This window comes from Calidris pugnax, unplaced genomic scaffold (assembly GCF_001431845.1).
Source record: "Calidris pugnax isolate Ruff unplaced genomic scaffold, ASM143184v1 scaffold205, whole genome shotgun sequence".
NCBI classification, from domain to species: domain Eukaryota; kingdom Metazoa; phylum Chordata; class Aves; order Charadriiformes; family Scolopacidae; genus Calidris; species Calidris pugnax.
This window is the reverse complement of record NW_015090943.1, coordinates 86,744-104,711: the sequence shown is the minus strand read 5'-3', so window position 1 is coordinate 104,711 and position 17,968 is coordinate 86,744. Positions and strand designations below refer to the sequence as shown.

Here is a 17,968-nt window from a genome sequence, read left to right as displayed (position 1 = left end):
AGAAGGGGACTCCACACCCTCCCTGGGCAGCCTCTGCCAGGGCTCTGCCACCCTCACTGTGAAAAAGTTCTTCCTCATATTCAAGTGGAACCCTTTATGTTCCAACTTGTGCCCGTTGCCCCTCGTCCTCTCACTGGGAACCACTGAAAAGAGTCTGGTTCCCTCCTCCCTCAGCCCGCCCTTGAGATACTTGTAGGCATTAAGAAGGTCTCCCCTCAGCCTTCTCTTCTCCAGACTAAAGAGTCCCAGCTCTTTCAGCCTCTCCTCATAAGGGAGATGCTCCCTTGTGGGAAAGCCGGGTTCACCCTGCAGGGAACAATTCACCCAAGTCCTTCCTCCCAGGACACCATCCCCGCTCGCCCTTCCTCGCCGGAGGCAGCCTCGCACACTCACCTGGTAGATGTTCCTCCATGCAGCGTTCAGCGCCGAGAGGAACCTCTCCAGTTCTGTAGTGCAACTAAAATAGAGGACCCAGGGGGGCAGGAACTGCTTGCTGTCCTGAGCAAACTCCTAAACACCAAGAGAGAGGTGTTACCATCCCTTTCCCAGCCCCTGGCTGGCTGGTCCCACAGCACCAGTGCTCACCAGGATACAGTACTCCTTGCCGGCCTCCGTGGAGACGGCGGTGATGTCCGTCAGCTCCGCGGTGCCCAGCGAGCGGAAGAAGCTGGTCTGACAGTCCTCGTGGCAGGTGAAAGCCTTCTCATCCGTCAGCACCAGGCAGCAGGGGACACAGGGGGTAGGGGCAACCCCTTGGGGGATCACCTGCATGGGGTGGGGGGAAAGGGGGAGGTGTTAAAATCTGGCACGAAGAAACCCCATCTCCACGGGGTGGCCCGTGGGGAAGAACTCCTGGCTTGGGAGAAAACTGTCTGCTCCTCCGTTATGAGGAGAGGCTGAGGGACTTGCGTCTGTTCAGTCTGGAGAAGAGCAGACTGAGGGGAATCTGATCAACACCTCTAAATCCTTCAAGGGTGGGTGTCAAGAACCATAGGATTGCCCAGGCCGGAAGGGACCTCCAAAGCCCATCTAGTCCGACTCCGCCGCAGTCAGCAGGGACACCCCCAACCAGACCAGGTTGCCCAGGGCCTCATTGAGCCTCACCTTGAATATCTCCAGGGATGGGGCCTCAACCACCTCCCTGGGCAACCCATTCCAGTGCTCCACCACCCTCATAGTAAAGAACTTATTCCTAATATCCCATCTAAATCAGCTCTTCTCCAGCTTAAAGCCATTGCCCCTCGTCCTGTCACTGCAGGCCTTTGGAAACAGGTTCTCCCCAGCCTTCCTGTAGTCCCCTTCATGTGCTGGAAGGCTGCTGTTAGGTCTCCCTGGAGCCTCCTCTTCTCCAGGCTGAACAACCCCAGCTCCCTCAGCCTGTCCTCGTAGCAGAGGGGCTCCAAGAGGATGGGGCTGGTCTTTTTTCAGTGGTGCCCAGGGACAGGACAAGAGGAAATGGGCACAAACTTGAATATAAGAAGTTCCACCTCAACATGAAGAGGAACTTCTTGATTTTGAGGGTGGCAGAGCCCTGGCAGAGGCTGCCCAGAGAGGTGGTGGAGTCTCCTTCTCTGGAGACATTCCAACCCCCCCCGGACACATTCCTGTGGGACCTGCTCTGGGTGGACCTGCTGTGGCCGGGGGTTGGACTGGGTGATCTCCAGAGGTCCCTTCCAACCCCGTAGCATTCTGGGATTCTGTGATCCCTTCCCGACATCCCCAAAGGGGCTCCGGGTGAAGGAGGGGGGGTGGATGTGCCCATGTTTGGGGGAAGGGGGTGTCCCATCCCTGGCTCACCCCTTTGGAGACAGCCTGGCAGAAGTACTGCATCCAGTCTGCCATGTCCTCCTCGTTCTCGGCGCTGAGCTCCAGGGAGGGCCGGTCCGTCAGGATCACCTGGAAGGAGTGGGGCCGGTCGGTGGTGTTGGAGCGTCGGCATCCCCCGCACTGCTCGCCGCTGGGAGAGAGGGGGGAGGATGGAGATGAGCAGGATGGAAAGGGGTCAGGGCCAGCCCAAAACCAGCCTCCCTCTGCCCCCCACCCCGCGCTGCATGTTCCCCCCTTCTCCCCGCAAACACTCGTTTCCCATCTGCGACACCCCCTACGGTTGCTCCAAGGATGCTCTCAGTCCCTGAACACCATGGTAGAGCTGGTGGGTTGGTGGGGGACACCCAGTGTGGCTCCTGGAGGAACATGTCAGCCCCTCAGAGACCAATTCCCCATCAAAGGGTGGAAAATCCAGGAGGAAATGAGCCCATCTCCAACGACACGCATCGGAGCCAAAGGAAACGGGCATCCGTACCCAGCCAGGGGCAAGCAGGGAGTCCTGCAGCATGGACCAGGTCATGGTTTGCCCCTAAAGACCCCCCCTGAACACCCCAAGGAGCTCCCCCAGGAGGAACATGTCAGCCCCTCAGAGACCAACTCCCCATCAAAGGGTGGAAAATCCAGGAGAAAATGGGCCCATCTCCAGCCACACGCACCAGAGCCAAAGCAAACGGGCATCCGTACCCAGCCGGGGGCAAGCAGGGAGTCCTCCGGCATGGACCAGGTCATGATTTGCCCCTAAAGACCCCCCCTGAACACCCCAAGGAGCTCCCCCATCCCCAGATCCCCACCGAGGTGCTGGAGTGGGTCCAGAGAAGGGCAATGGAGCTGGTGAGGGGTCTGGAGAGCAAGGAGAAGGATCTAGAGAACTTGTGAGGGAGCTGGGGGTGTTCAGCCTGGAGAAAAGGAGGCTGAGGGGAGACCTTCTGGCTCTCTCCAACTCCCTGAAAGGAGGGTGTAGCCAGGGGGGGTCGGTCTCTTCTCCCAAGGAACAGGCCATGGGACAAGAGGAAACGGCCTCAAGTTGCACCAGGAGAGGTTCAGGTTGGAGATTGGGAAAAATATTTACACTGAAAGGGTTATCAAGCCTTGGAATGGGCTGCCCAGGAAGTGGTTGAGGCACCATCCCTGGAGATATTCAAAAGATGAGTTGATATGATGCTTGGGAATATGGTTTAGTGTTGGTTTGGTTTTTTTTCTATGTGGGTTTTTTTTGTTTGTTTGTTTTATGGTTGGACTAGATGATCTTAAAGGTCCCTTCCCACCTAGGCCACTCTGTGATTCTGAGCTGGGCTGCCATGTCCCACCAGGCGCTTACCCCATGTTGATGGAGAGCAGAGGGGTGACGTCCGTGCGGTCCGGGTACTGGTACAAGATCCCGTTGCTGCCGTTTGGGAAGAGGAGAGAGGTGGTAACTGGAGTCAGCTTGGTTCCACCAACCACACAAACACCCTCTGCCTTCCATCCCACAGCCCCTCCAGCCTGCCCTCCCCCCTGCTGCTGGGCAGCCACAGCCGGTGGCTTGTCACCTCCCAGGTGCCAAGATGGGTCCTCTCCATCTCCCAAGCAACTCCTGGGCAGCAAGCTGGTCCCAGCACCTTCTCCACCAAGCCCTGCCTGACCCCAGCCCCCCAGCCCACAGCCCCAGCGCCCACCTGAGCACCACAAAGCAGGTCTTCCACTGCTCCTTGCCCAGGTAGGAGGTCCCCGCCTTGTAGTGCAGGACGCCGTCCTTGGTGACTGCGTTCTCGGTGGAGCTGTAGCTACTGTTGGTGGGTCCCAGCGCCTCGTCCATGGGGTCTTCCCAGTGAACGAGGCCGTAGAAACGCACAACCACGTCGCAGGCCTGCCGGAGTCAAGTGGAGAAGTCAACGAGAGCCTCCTGAGAGCCTCTGCCACGTGGAGTGATGGCCCCCATACCCAAACTCACCTCACACTTGGACTCCTGGGCCACGAACTTTGCAAGCGCCAGTTTCTCCATGGTGGCATCCGTGAGGATACTGGGATACGGGGGCTCCCGGCACCCTTTGATCATGGCTGACTTCAAGGAGACCAGGAAGAACCTGAGAGGGAGACAGAGAACTCTGATGAAGTCAGGGCAAACAGCCCTTCATCTCCCTCACGTGCTCTCATGCCAAAGGGGCTTCCCTTCAACGTGGGCCTCTGGTCTCCCAGACCAAAGGGTCTCAAAATCAATGAAAGGTTGATCAATCAACCAGGGTCTCAAAATCAATGAAAGGTCGATCAATCAACCAAGTCTGAGCTCCAGGATGGGTGAGACTGATGATACTGGGACATGGACACCCATCCCAACACAGATCCCAGTATGACCATTCAGGCCCCAAAGAGGTCACCTCCCTGAGCTGACAACATGGAGAGAGACCTGGGGACGTGCCTCAAAACTCAAGATCTCGTCCCTACTCATCCCAAGCGACACAAAGGACACAGAGTCCGTGTCACCCAGTGCCTGCAGGTTTTAGTTGATGGTATCAAACCAAACCCTCTCTGGTTTTCTACAACTACCTAAAAGGAGATTGTAGAGAGGTGGGGGTTGGTCTCTTCTCCCAAAGAACAGGCAATGGGACAAGAGGAAACGGCCTCAAGTTGTGCCAGGGGAGGTTCAGGATGGATATTAGGAAAAAATTCTTCACTGAAAGGGTTATCAAGCCTTGGAATGGGCTGCCCAGGGAGGTGGTTGAGGCACCATCCCTGAAGATATTCAAACGACGAGTTGACGTGGTGCTCAGGAAGGGCTCTCACCAGAGTCTCTTGCATTCCCCAAGTCCAAGGTGCCGGGCAGAGGTCCTGGACCCCCAGAGGAAGGCACCACGGTTCACCACCCCGTCCCCGCTTACTCAGTGAGAGCCACGTCCGCCGTGTCCAGCAGGAACTGCTTCCTCCGGTTGGTGCACACCAGCGTCACCGTCTGCTGATCCAGCCCAACCTGTGACACGTATGACCAGTTAAGGAAGCTAGGTGGGGGACGAGGGGCTGAACCTGGCTTCTGGCCCCAGGAGGGAGAAGGTCAGCAGTGGCTCTGCTGCCCACGTGAAGGTACGAGCAAGCTGGGCTCCCACAGAGGTGGCATTCGAGGTGGGGGGATCATTTCTAACTCTTCCAGTCTCAAAGACTGGCTGGTCAAAATGCTCCCTGGGGACAGAGCCCCATAGAAGCCCCCCACTGTGATGCTCCTGACACCCCCGTGGCCAGAGAGGTGAGGACTGAGCCCCCCCACACGCCTCCTGCTCCCCTCAAGACCCGACCCAGGCTGCGCTCACCGAGATGTAATCCAGCTCGTTATAGGAAACGGCCTCCTCCACCATGTACGGCTTCTCCGCTGCCCCTGGCAGACACAAAGAGCTGTGTGAAGGAGGGGTGGGCACAGGACACGCAAACCAAGCCGTGTCCCAGGCAGCACTGAGCTGTGGGGCACGTGTCCCATGATTTCTCAGGGGACAAATCAACCTGAGCTCCCTACTGCGGCGGCCACCGCTCCTAGGGACACTGGCAGGAGCTGGCAGTGAAGGGAGTGAGCTATGGTGGCCTCATGAGTCCTCAGCACAGGAAGGACATGGAGCCGTTGGAGCGGGGCCAGAGGAGGCCACGGAGATGCTGGGAGGGCTGGAGCCCCTCTGCTGGGAGGGGGGGCTGAGAGAGTTGGGGGGTTCAGCCTGGAGAAGAGAAGGCTCCAGGGAGAACTTAGAGCCCCTTCCAGTCCCTCAAGGGGCTCCAGGAAAACTGGGGAGGGACTCTGGATCAGGGAGGGGAGCCCTAGGAGGAAGGGGAAGGGTTTGACACTGAAAGAGGGGAGATGGAGCTGAGCTGGGGGGAAGAACTTGTTTGGTGTGAGGGAGGTGAGAGCCTGCGCCAGGTTGGCCAGAGAAGCTGGGGCTGCCCCATCCCTGGAGGGGTTGAAGGCCAGGTTGGAGGGGGCTTGGAGCAACCTGATGTGGTGGGAGGTGTCCCTGCCCAGGACAGGGGGTGGCACTGGGGGGGCTTTAAGGTCCCTTCCCATCCAAATCACTCAATAATTCTATAATTTATGGACAAGCCACAGATCAAGCAAGTCTCCTTCCCTGGATTTAAGCACAGAGGCCACTGGGATGGGATACCTTTTCGGATCAGATACACGTAGCAATCCGTCAGCAGGACGTAGATGAGCTGCAGGTTCCCCTCCATGTGCCCGGTGCTCATTCGGATCATCTGTGTGGAGAGAGAAGAGCTCTCAGCCCACGGATGAGGCAGGCACAGGGCTGGGCCTTCGCAGGAGATTGATCACAACCACCTTACCCTGAACAACTGCTCCTCGTTCTCCCGAAAGACATGGATCATCAGCAGGAGGAGATGGTTGTTATCCACCCTGTGGAGAGAGACAGCAGAGGATGGACACAGAGGTGGGGCTGGGTGAGTCCAGGAAGGGCAGTCTCCTTCCTTATTGAACTTGTCCTTGATTTGGGCACCTGTTGGCCCCCCAAGACCTTCTCCTCTCCCCTTGTGTTTCATCTTCAGCCTGGAAAAGGATGGGCTTTGCCCCCCAAGACCAAGGACAACAGGAGAAGTACCAGCTTGAGCTCAAGAGTGTTTGGAAGACACTCTCCCTGCTGAGCAAACCCAGCCTCACCTGAATTCGGAGGGATGGGTCAGCTCTGAAGGGCTGCCCTGACCTTCCTCCACACCAGAGTCCTCAGCGCTGCTTGGGGAAGGGCTGGGCTGCTCCTTCTTGGGCTCTTGGAGAGCCTGGGGGTTGGCCATTTCTGTCTGGCCAGTTTGGGGCTCATCACTTGCCCCTCCAGCCTCCTCTACTGCTCCAACTGTCTCTCCCTCTCTGCTTTCTTCTTCTTCAGGAGCCTCAGAGCTACCAGAAACATGTGGCGGTTGGCCAGGCCCTGGAGAGTCATGGTGGCCACCACCTGGTGCAGCAGCGTTTGGACTCTCGACGGTAAAGCGGTAGAAGTCCATGGGGGCTGAAATCCCCTCACTAAAGTCGCCAGAGGACGATCCATCTGGTGTCTCCCCTGGCGTGCCAGTCCGAAAGGACTGCCCGGGGGGCTCGTGAGGGGCATTCCAGCCTCCGGGGTCCAGTTGCCCGTTGAGCCTGTCCATCACCTTGCTGAGGGGCTGCCCCAGGCTCTCCATGGACGTGTCCTTCATCTCGGGGATGTGTAAAGCCAGCTGGCTGAGGGCAGAGCGCTCCTGACCCTCCTCCTGCCTGCCCGGGCTCGGCTCACCGGCCGGGGCAGCGGGACCATCATCTTTCTGCAGGTCCTCTCTGTCGCTCAGCCCGTTCACGCCGCTGTCCCCGCTGACCTGCTGGGGCTCCACGGGTGCAGGAGTGTTCACTGGCTCCTCGGGCTTCACTTTCTTCTTCTTGCCTGTTTTCTTCTTCTTGGCTAACCTGCGTGGTGAGAGAGCAACGGAGACGTCACTCATCCGCACACGCTTAGACTTTTCCAAAATAGAGAGGGGTCCCACCCTTCCCCAACAGCCTTCCTCTGCAGTTTTCCCTCCTGCAGAGAAATCCTCATATCAAGAACATCACTCAGTGTGTGCCCACAAAGAGCCCCCGTCTCCGTGCCAGCTGTCACAAGAAAAGCAAGGTATGGACACCATTTCCTTCTTATCCAAAAAAGAATAGAGGCACCAGCTGCAGGACACGGCATAGAATCATAGAATGGTTAGGGTTGGAAGGGACCTCAAAGATCATCGAGTTCCAACCCCCCTGCCATGGGCAGAAGCATCTTGGGCTTCCTTTGGCCACAAAGGAGGTCACAACAGATGTGGAGCTGAAGTGGGGTGGGAGAAATCCCTCTCTGAGAGCACGATGGGAGAAGGTCTCAAGAGGAGGTGGGAATGCCGCGTCCCCAGCTGCCAGAAGAGGGAGATGCAGGCTGGAGCACATGGAGATGGTGGTTGTGGAAGTGTTCAGGCCCCCCATGGCACCCAAACTGACCCAGGTCACTCTTTTTTGGGAAGTGAGCATGATGCTCCCCTTCCTGTGCATCTGCTGGAGAGTGGGGAGCGACATAACCCAGCTCCTCCGCACCTCCCAGGAAAAACAGGGTGCGAGAGCAGAGCTCGGGCCTGCTGGGCTGGTTTTGGGGTGCCCCCACCCTGGGTGTGAGCAGACAGAGCCTTGAGCTCTTCGTCTGGGTTTAAGGGCTCCGAGGGACCCCTGGGGATCTCCTCTGCAAGAGTCAAACGCAGGCCAGCAGGTCTGCAGAGGCATCTCCCTCAACAGGTTTAGCCACAGCTCATCGACAAAGAAGAGGAAGGACGGGAGAGAAGTCATCTGAGGCCCAGAGGTGCTGCAAACCTGCCACCAGCTGGAGAAAGCCTCAAATAAAAGGCCAGGGCTTCCTCTGAGCTCTCTGATACAGACTCTCAGGCAAAGGTGTTTATGTCCAGCCAAGCTGTAGCCCTACAGACTCAAAGGACCATCTCTCTTGACACCCACAGAGCACCAGTTGGTGTCTGGAGGTATAAAACCGCTTTCTCATAGTAGTATAAAGGCTACATTGGACTAGAAGTGGTGGCACATCATCAACCTCTGGTGACAGATGACACTCGGGAGCACGTTTCCGGGCCAGGCAGCTCTGTCCCTACCTGATGACCTCCAGCTCCGTGCAGCTCTCGGACTGGTCTGTTCCTTCAGGGGTGGCTTCTGCCTTCTCCTGGGACGCTGCGTGCACCGGCGTGGTCTCGGTGGAGGACGGCACGTCGGCTTTCTCCTCGTTGAAGGGGTTGTAGCGCTGAGTGGGGCTCTTCACCGAGGCCTTGCTGCCGTTGGCCTCCGAGGCGGTGGAGCGCGGGCAGCTGAGCGTGTCCGTGAGGTCTCCATCTGCAAAGACAAGAAGGGAAGAGCAGGATTTATGTCGGCTCCGGCATCTGGATCGAGTCAGATCAAGCAAAGCTGGGCACAGGGAGGGGTCAGGGCACTACATGGTCACTTGCTGCTGGCAAGTGACACCATCCTGGCCGCTGGCAGAGTGCCACTGGGCCATTCAGAGATCTCTGCAGGCAGCAGGCTCTTCACGAGGAGGGACAGAGAGGCCACCGCGTGACCCAGCATCGCTCTTGCATTTTGAAACCCACTGCGATTCGGGCAACGCCTGGAAATAACAGCTTGGTCACCCAGCTCCGTCATTCCAGCTCGGAATCCACAGCTGGATTCAGAAATAGCATCCTTGGGAAGGAACTCGAGGAGGTCTTGGGGCTGTGGTTCTCCTTAGTGAGATGCCAGCGAGCTATCGGGGCTGCTGCCCCCCTGTGATGGGGTCTTGGGAAGATGCTCGCTCGGGTAGAAGGGCAGAAATGGAGCTGGCTGCTTTTCTCAGCTCGTGTGACACACACACGTGGGGCTGGACGTGTGTGCGGGGTTGGACACACACACACACACAGCATTCACCAGGGTCTGAGGACAGCAGGGAGCACAGACAGGTCGTAGCATCCCCGGCTCGGCCCGTGTTAGTCTTCAGAGGGAAAAGGAGCAGCAGAGAAGGGCTACAGGAGTCATGCTCGGAGTTACCCATCCACAAAGTCACGGTTAAAGGAAAGTCACCCCACACCCTCCTCTTCTCCAGCGCCCTCCATTCCCAAAGCCAGCTGGAAACCTCTTGCTCGGCAGGGACATCCCTTCCGAAGGAAATCCCAGCCCTGGCCAACTGGTTCAGGGGCGTAGGTTTACGAGGAGGAAAATGAAACCTCTTATAGAAGTCTAATAAAGGCAGTTTTGTGACGGCGGGTTTCAGAAGGCTGCTTTGTTCCCTCTAAAGGGCCTGCCCCGCAGCGCGGGGGGTGCCAGCTCCGTCAGGGGAAGTAAATCGGGGAGATTTTTAATGTCTACATTAAAGGGAAGATAAAACATTTAAAAGCTATTTCAGCCCCAGGCTTCTAGCCCCTATCATCAAAACGAACGTCACTTCTTTTGCCTAAACCCCGCGAGTTCTGTTGAGACAAAACAAACTTTGTCCAAAATTTTACCCCAAAAGCGTCCACTGAAAACGGGAGGAACTTTCAGTGCCCCAACTTTATCTCCTGCTCTGCGTACAAACAGCCAGGGAGGCATCACTAAGTTGGCCTGGCCGGGGGGTGGGATGAAAGCTTTGCCAGGGCTGAGGTTTGCTCAGCACACAGTAACCCAGCCCGGAGCAGGGCTGGATCACCCTGGAGCTGCACATGCCTTGGAAAACCAGAGGGATTTGTCCCCAGTGCCCCGTGGCTTCTCCCAGCCCGGGTCTAACACCCAGGGTTACGTTCTTGCCGGGTGTTGGGTTTGGAAACATGGTGTGTTCTCTCTGGGCACACACTCGGGCTTCAGCAGGGTGTTAAACCATCTCTGTGAGCATCGCTGTGCGTGGGGTGAGAGAGGAAGCATGTTAGAGCCATAAAGCCATCCACATGGAATTCAGGCAGAATTTCCCCAAACATTCAGGCGATTCGGACCCAAATCTCCACCCAGCTTTTAGCTGCAAAGGACAGAGCGTGGGTGTGTTTCCTCCGGGGGTAAAGCCAAGAGATCCCTTACTCCTGTGACGTGCAAAGAATACGCACAGGGATTGCACGGGGAGGAAGGAGAAGAAGTTCCTCTAAAATGGGCACGTGCTCCTGACCGTGAAGGCCAGACATCGCCAACAAATTGGTTTTAGAAGTGGTAAAATAAAATTTAATAAAATTTAAAAAAAAAGTGTGGTAATCCCAACTGAGCAGAGCAATGTGCTGGATGTTGTGACTTCAAGAGAGATTTTTTGACACAGGAGAGCAGGGAAAACAAAACCAAAGCCTCCCAAATTAATTCCTGGCAAAAGGCCTCATATAAAAAATTTAAAAAAGCAGAAATTTCTAGTGATTTCAGGAAATGAATGAAGGTGGATCAAAAAAAGTGTGGTAATCCCAACTGAGCAGAGCAATGTGCTGGATGTTGTGACTTCAAGAGAGATTTTTTGACACAGGAGAGCAGGGAAAACAAAACCAAAGCCTCCCAAATTAATTCCTGGCAAAAGGCCTCATATAAAAAATTTAAAAAAGCAGAAATTTCTAGTGATTTCAGGAAATGAATGAAGGTGGATCGGTTTTTCAGTCAGCACCCTGCATGCCTTACCCTAAAGAGGGAATTTACAGCGTAAGGTCTGTAAATTCAGGTCACGTTCCTCTGGGACGGCCGCCCATCCCTGCCCGCAGCTTTAGGACAGCGGAGATTTTACACCTTTGATTTTATAACCTGGGAAAAAGGCTCCTTTACCAACACTGGCCGTAACGTATCGAGCAGCCACAGAACCTCACTTGAAACTCTGGCCTCACATCTGCTACGGGCAGACACAGGAGGCATCATCAGAGGCAGGAAAACGTCCCTCCACTCCGGGATTAACGGCCAGGAGAGCGAGTCTGTGTATGCCAGGAAAAGCTTAAAGGAGACACCCAACCTCCCACCTTCTGGGGGGGATCTTTTCTGCTCCTTTCTGCCTCTACCCAATTCCATCGAGATGGGGTGGTCGGTTGTTAAAGGGACAAAGGGGACACAGGGGAGAGTGTGAAGGGGGATTTTGGGGAGGGAAATGGGAAAGGACAGAAATAAAACAATCTTCCACTGGTATCTGAAACGCATGAGAAAATAGTTAGGGAACATGGATGCAAATGGAAACCAGCTGCACTAATGGTGGTTCCTGCTGGATGTTTGCGTTACGGGAGCTACAATGGGACCAGGGGAGGACGAAGGCCCCTTTATGGAGCTGCTGGAAAGCCAAACCAGAACAGTTGGTGTCACGTACCTAATCAGGGATCCCCTCTGTGCTTCAATTTAATTGCTCTGTGCCTCAGTTTCCCCACTTCACACCTACCTCCCAGAGATACTGTGATGTTTGACCCATTAATGTTTGCAAAGCCAGGGGTCTGATTAAAGGGAAAAACTTGTTCTCTGATCCTAAAATCCCCAGCTCCACCTACACTCCCGGGGCAACGAGAGGCTCCTGTTGAAATGATGAGCAGTGAAATAGTTACTGAAGTCGAATTCCTCCACGTTGGAGGAACACTGACAATGACTGAAGCAGAATCCTCCACCGTCCTGGTCCCGGAATGGGGGACACCATTTCTACACCAGCACCAAACCCCTCTGTCTGCGGGGAAACTGAGACACAGATCACAACTGCTGCCTGGACACATGGAACAGCGTGTGACAAAGCCAAAACCAAAATCTAGCTCTGAAATCTCCCAGATCTCTACTGCAAACCCCTCTTCTCTCCAGCATTAAGCTTTCATCCACCAGACGAGCTGGAGGAGTGTGGCCAAACCCAAGTGACACCCCTCGCCCAGTCAGCAGGGACAGGCAAGACTTGTGCTGGCACCAAGACAGGTTCTGCTGAGCGAGGAACAGGAATCCAAAGGGGTGCAGGATACGCTGAAACAGCTGCTTATGCCAGACCTCTGGGGACAGAGGAGCTTCCTCCTGTGACTTTCATTGCTACGTTCCTCGTGCTGTCTCCAACTTACCTGGGACACTGGAGGTTTGGCATAAGCCAGTGCCTGAAAGCAAACCCTTTCACGCTTAGTGCACGAGCGTGTGAGCCCCAAACAGTGCTGTGCCTCAAAGTCCTTCACTGAAACGATGCTAATTCCCATCCCGGGCTGCTCCTTCTCAGCATTTTTAATGCCTGCAGTTTCTATCTTGCACACAAAAGGCAACTCACAGACCCTTGTCTCAGAGGGAGCCCATCTGAATTCACTGCATCCAATTAACGGCACACATCACCCCACCTACTCCAGAATCCCCTCATCTCCTTCTGTTCAAACTGACATCAAAAGAAGGAACAGGAGCAACGCATTTGGGATTAGGAACAGCAGCAGCAGAGCTGTTGCTTCATGTGAACACGCTTCGTGCAGCTTAAGAGCTCCCCACTCCAGCCCAAAGCAGGTTAAGGGGGCAGGCAAAAGGCATGTGTCTCCTCAGTTCATTAGGAACACCCCCAGCCCTCTCTGACAGAGGTAAGGGGGTGAGCACGACACCTTATCAGGCTGCTCAAGCCAAAAAATGCAGAGGTAAAACCAGCACCTCCAAGACCACCTTCCCTCGGACTGCAGACATGGAGAGAAGAATCTGGAAACCACTCCCCACCACTTCCAGTGTATGTGGGGCTCTGGACTACAAAATAAACAGTTAAAAAAGGTCCTCTGCCACCCTGAATACCTGCTCTGAACTGGAAGCCACGTTCAGACAGACACGATTTTCACTCCATGGGGAGATTTCTCCAGCTTTTGCTAAAACACACCCACCCAGGATAGAAACGTGGCCTCTGGTGACTAGAAGGGAAAGTCCATCTCTCCTGGTCCAAGGCAAAGGGGATGTCCACAGCTTAAATTCCAGCACTTCCCAGGGCAAGACAGGAGAAACAGCCTAACCACTGGGTTTCTTGCTTTGCCCTCTTCCAGCCCATTATTTGCTACCTCATTGGGCGTGTGGCCCGGTCCAGCAGCTCAGCCAGAGGCGATGTGGGAGCCCTGACTGCACCCATCCCCCAAAAACCACTGACCTTCACTGGAGGGAGCGATGGCACTGTCGTCCCACTCCAGGTTGGTGGAGGTGACCGAGTTGAAGGAGTTGAGGGACAGGCTGTCCGAGCCGTGCAGGGAGCTGGGCAGACGGTCCTCAAAGTCTAGCAGGTACTGAGGTTTGTAGTAATCGGGCATGTAGGGGGCCAGATCCAGGTAAGGAGCGTCCTGCAGAGAGGAAAGCGTGGGGTGAGTCAGGCTCTGAGTCACCACACACAGTTATTAGCACAGTCCAAACGATGGGGCTGTCCTTCAACGTCCTCCCACTGTCCATTTCTGCACCTTTCAGGGGAAATCTGGTGGGTCTGCCGTGACATGGAGGCTTAGCCAGTGGCTTTGTGTTTACCTAGAGGGACACCAGCATTTTGTATCGTGCTTGCAGAGCTCAACTCTTTCAACCCCATCAATCTGCCCCACAGCTGGCGTCCCCAAAACTACCTCGATCCTCTTCTGAACAGTGGCAGGGGAGTAATTCCCATTGCTGGGTCTCCAAAGATCCCAGCCTAAAGCCTTTCCTAAAAGCAGCAGCTTCGCGTTTTCAGCTGAACACCAACAAGAAGGTACAGCCTGGACCAAGCAGTGGGACCTCTGACACCCAGGACCTTCCCTGCTCCAAGAGAAACAGATAAAACACTCACCAGATCCAAGTCGAAGCGGATGAACTCCAGCCCGGACACCAGCGTTAAGAACAAGGTCAGATGATCATGACTGCAAACCAGGGCGTTCCTGCAGCGCAGATAAAACAGCAGAGCTTTAAAGATGTGGGAAAGAGAAGAAAAAGCTACAAGCACCCTTCTGTTTTCTTGGTGGCCTGTCTCCGAGCTGCCACATAAAAGCCTCAGAGCTGTCAGCCTGCTGTTTTCTTCTTCTTAAGAGCAATAGCAGACCTTAAGGGCAGATATATGTGGCTCAGAGCACTATGTGCTGCCCCCGAAGCAAGCTACAGCCAGATTTCCAGGTGTCCACCAGAGCTGGGTCCCCGGACAAGAGCTCAGCAGCTTCTTGGAGAACATGGAAGAATATAAAGGCTGCATCTGGGACTGGGAGTAACAGCAGTTAACTGTGAGAGGTGCATAAAATCCCTCTTCTGTAGGACAGCGTGTCCACATATGCTGGTGGCCTGTCTCCGAGCTGCCACATAAAAGCCTCAGAGCTGTCAGCCTGCTGTTTTCTTCTTCTTAAGAGCAATAGCAGAGCTTAAGGGCAGATATATGTGGCTCAGAGCACTATGTGCTGCCCCCGAAGCAAGCTACAGCCAGATTTCCAGGTGTCCACCAGAGCTGGGTCCCCGGACAAGAGCTCAGCAGCTTCTTGGAGAACATGGAAGAATATAAAGGCCACATCTGGGACTGGGAGTTACAGCAGCTAACTGTGAGAGGTGCATAAAAGCCCTCTTCTATAGGACAGCGTGTCCACATATGGGACCTTTAAATTAATCATGCAAAACCCACAAGGAAAGGTCAGATCCTGCTCCACTGCTTGTTCCCCACTGGCAAATTAGGGCCTGCTTCTGCCAGGAATGGATGGCAACCAGTGCCCAAACGAGAACGAGCTGGGACACTCACTTGACGTAGTACTTGTGCAACAGGCTTAGGTTCTCCTGGAACAGCCTCAAGTAACTCTCCAAGGAGTTTTCGTTGAGGGCGAGGTACAGCCATGCCCGGCCTGAAAAGCAAAGAGCAGAGAGATTTACCTGCGGGGAAACACCAGAGAAGCGAAGCAAGCCTGGAAATAATCACAAATCGGTTAAAACATGTCAGATTGTTCGTTCTCATTTGTATCATTTCAGGGGAGGAACTGACCCTTGGGGAAATCTGGGGAGGGAAATGCCAGAGGGAGACGATGGGGTGGATTTGTGATTTGGAGTGGGAATAAGAGACTGTGTGGTGGCCAGATGAGAAGCAGACACACAACTGTGTCTCTCCGGTGAGATGGGAGCCCTGTGGCACTCCCAGCAGGGATCGGGAGACAGGAGAGACGGAGGGAGAATCACTCTGAATCAGCGCAGGCGCAATTTGAGGGATTACACAAATTGTGGTGCAGAGAGGGGTGACAGTGGGGTCTGCGCTCAGCTCCGCTCTCACCGGTACGGGGTTTGGGAGATGAGGGGTGTGGGGTTATCAGGCAGAGAGGAGGCCTCTGGGCAGTCACTGTCCTGCGTCAAAAACCGTCTTGATGGTCCCAAACATCCACTACAGACAACTTGCAGCATTGGGCAAACGACAGCTACAGTGAGATGTTACACAGGTTGGGGGTGACCTGCTGGAGAGCAGCTCTGCAGAGAGAGACCTGGGAGTCCTGGTGGACAAGTTGCCCAGGAGCCAGCAATGGGCCCTCATGGCCAAGAAGGCCAATGGCATCCTGGGGGGCATCAGGAAGAGTGTGAGCAGCAGGTGGAGGGAGGTCATCCTGCCCCTCTGCTCTGCCCTGGGGAGGCCCCATCTGGAGCACTGGGACCAGTTCTGGGCTCCCCAGTTCCAGAAGGACAGGGAACTGCTGGAGAGGGGACAGCAGAGGCTGTGAAGATAATGAGGGACTGGAGCATCTCTCTGCTGAGGAAAGGCTGAGGGACCTGGGGCTGTCTGGCCTGGAGAAGACCGGACTGAGAGGGAATTTCATCGATGCTGAGCAATAGCTAAAGGGCAGGTGTCAGGAGGATGGGGCCAGTCTTTTTTCAGTGGTGCCCAGGGACAGGACATGGGGCAACAGACACAAACTGGAATGTGGGAAGTTCCACCTAAACATGAGGAGGAACTTCCTTCCTGTGAGGGTGGCAGAGCCCTGGCAGAGGCTGCCCAGAGAGGTGGTGGAGTCTCCTTCTCTGGAGACATTCAAACCCCCCGGGCACGTTCCTGTGGGACCTGCTCTGGGTGGCCCTGCTCTGGCCGGGGGTTGGACTGGGTGATCTCCAGAGGTCCCTTCCAACCCCACAGCATTCTGTGAATCTGTTCTGGGGTGAGAGGTGATGCCTCCCATCTGCCAGAAACCCTTCCCGGAGCAGAACCCAGCAGATGGCTTTGGTTTCAGGGCAGCAGAAGCAGGGCTGTGTCTTTGACCTGACACCCCATCCCGAGATAATGGTGCAATTATTTCTAGAGCTGTGATGGCAGGAATCCCACCTCCTTGGCCTGAGCAAAACAAGCCACCCTCAGCCAGGAGTTGCCCGCTGGCTCCCTCAGCCTGTCTCAAGCCCCACCTTTGGCCACGTGGCCGGCAACAACCCACCCGGGCCTCCTGCCAGCTGTCCCCAAATTGGAGGTTTGCCCTCGGAGAGCCAGGGCAGCTCCTGCCAATACTCACTGCGTCCCAAGTTGGTGGCCACGTGTTGAAGCACCTCTATCTGCTTGATGGCTTCCCGGCGGGTGAAGTGAACCACCAGCACCCAGTAGCCTGAGGAAAGATCTTGCAGGCTGGAGGAAGAAAGAAGTCCAGAGAAAGGTTAAGCAGGGCCATCGTTATCTCCATCTCAATTACTGCCTAAACAGCTTTCCCGTGCTGAGGGTACATCAAAGCAGGGTGACAAGCACCTCAGCAGCCCAGGGACAGGCTCCACGCTTACCCATAGAGCAGAGCGTGGTCCAGATGTTCACAGAGGCGCTGCAGAACCTTGTCATGGTTTCTGATGGCCGGCGTCTCGTCTTCACAGGCGGCAAAGTAGCTCTGCAGCTGTGAAAAGAAGAGGTGGGATGGCTGAAACCTCCTTCTGCAGCCCCCTGAGGAGGCGGATGGAGATACCAAGACTCACAGCCTGCATTAAACAGCTTTTTTTAATCTCTCGGACTGCTAAGCCTTGATGCAGGTTACTTACGGGGTGTAGCAATCGGTTTTAAGAGAACCCTAAAGGCAGTAACTCATAGGGAGAACCTCACCCACAAAGATTTGTGTGCTTTTCAGAGACACACCAGCAGCGTGGCCGCAGCTGCAGAACCAACTTCCCTCTCCGCTGAGCAGGCGGGCTGGGCTGCACGGCCTCCTCCTCCTCCTTTACAGCCAGCACTGTAGCGGGGTTTTGGTGGCAGTGCAGCCATCGCAAAGCAGTTCAGAACAGAAATAAATCAGAGCTCTGGGCTCTCTTTCTGGCTCTGCCATGAGGAGTCCCCTCCTCAGTCTCAGAGTCTTGCCCTGGGAAGTGCTGGCAGGGGAGAGACGTTGTTTCCAGGTGTAAAAGATGCTCCGAGTCCAGGAGCCTCATTCTTGCAGCGCGCGGGCTCTGTGCTAAATCCGTGCAAAATCTCAGCATCCCAGAAATAGACAGAGGTTTTTCTTGTCACAGGCAGCTCCCATAATTGCTGCTATGCTGGGTATTGATGCCAGGAGGCTGAGAGCTGCCCCAGACTTTCAAAGAGGGGCTGGCATGGCTGGCCTGGCCGCAGGGCAGCGGGGACTCGGAGGGTGCAGAGGGCGGCGCAGATACAGATGGAGGCACGTGCATACGGGACAAAGGCAGCTCAATTAATCCCGAGTCGTTTGCCCCTGCTGGGGTGAGGCTGACATTGCCACTCTCTCAAAAATCAGGATAGTTTGACTCATCCTGGGTTAACCCGTTCGCAGACACAAAGTTAGCTCTGAAGTCAGTGCCGGCCCCACGCTCTGCTGACAACAG

At 55.4% G+C, this 17,968-nt stretch overlaps 1 protein-coding gene across 1 annotated transcript in view; it reads right to left on the bottom strand.

Annotated features, from left to right (window-relative positions):
- The window catches only part of PLEKHM2 (pleckstrin homology and RUN domain containing M2), a 51,848-nt gene that overhangs the window by 11,755 nt on the left and 22,125 nt on the right, over positions 1-17,968 (bottom strand). The window contains exons 2-18 of the mRNA XM_014951886.1: positions 16,925-17,031; positions 16,666-16,775; positions 14,931-15,030; positions 14,004-14,091; positions 13,347-13,533; positions 8,431-8,665; positions 6,449-7,222; positions 6,118-6,187; positions 5,940-6,030; positions 5,106-5,170; positions 4,683-4,771; positions 3,758-3,890; positions 3,483-3,673; positions 3,146-3,211; positions 1,798-1,957; positions 586-765; positions 394-510 (exon numbers count right to left, since the gene is read on the bottom strand). Coding sequence (XP_014807372.1) covers positions 394-510; positions 586-765; positions 1,798-1,957; positions 3,146-3,211; positions 3,483-3,673; positions 3,758-3,890; positions 4,683-4,771; positions 5,106-5,170; positions 5,940-6,030; positions 6,118-6,187; positions 6,449-7,222; positions 8,431-8,665; positions 13,347-13,533; positions 14,004-14,091; positions 14,931-15,030; positions 16,666-16,775; positions 16,925-17,031 — 2,763 coding nt within the window. The remainder of the gene's footprint in view (positions 1-393; positions 511-585; positions 766-1,797; positions 1,958-3,145; positions 3,212-3,482; positions 3,674-3,757; positions 3,891-4,682; positions 4,772-5,105; positions 5,171-5,939; positions 6,031-6,117; positions 6,188-6,448; positions 7,223-8,430; positions 8,666-13,346; positions 13,534-14,003; positions 14,092-14,930; positions 15,031-16,665; positions 16,776-16,924; positions 17,032-17,968) is intronic.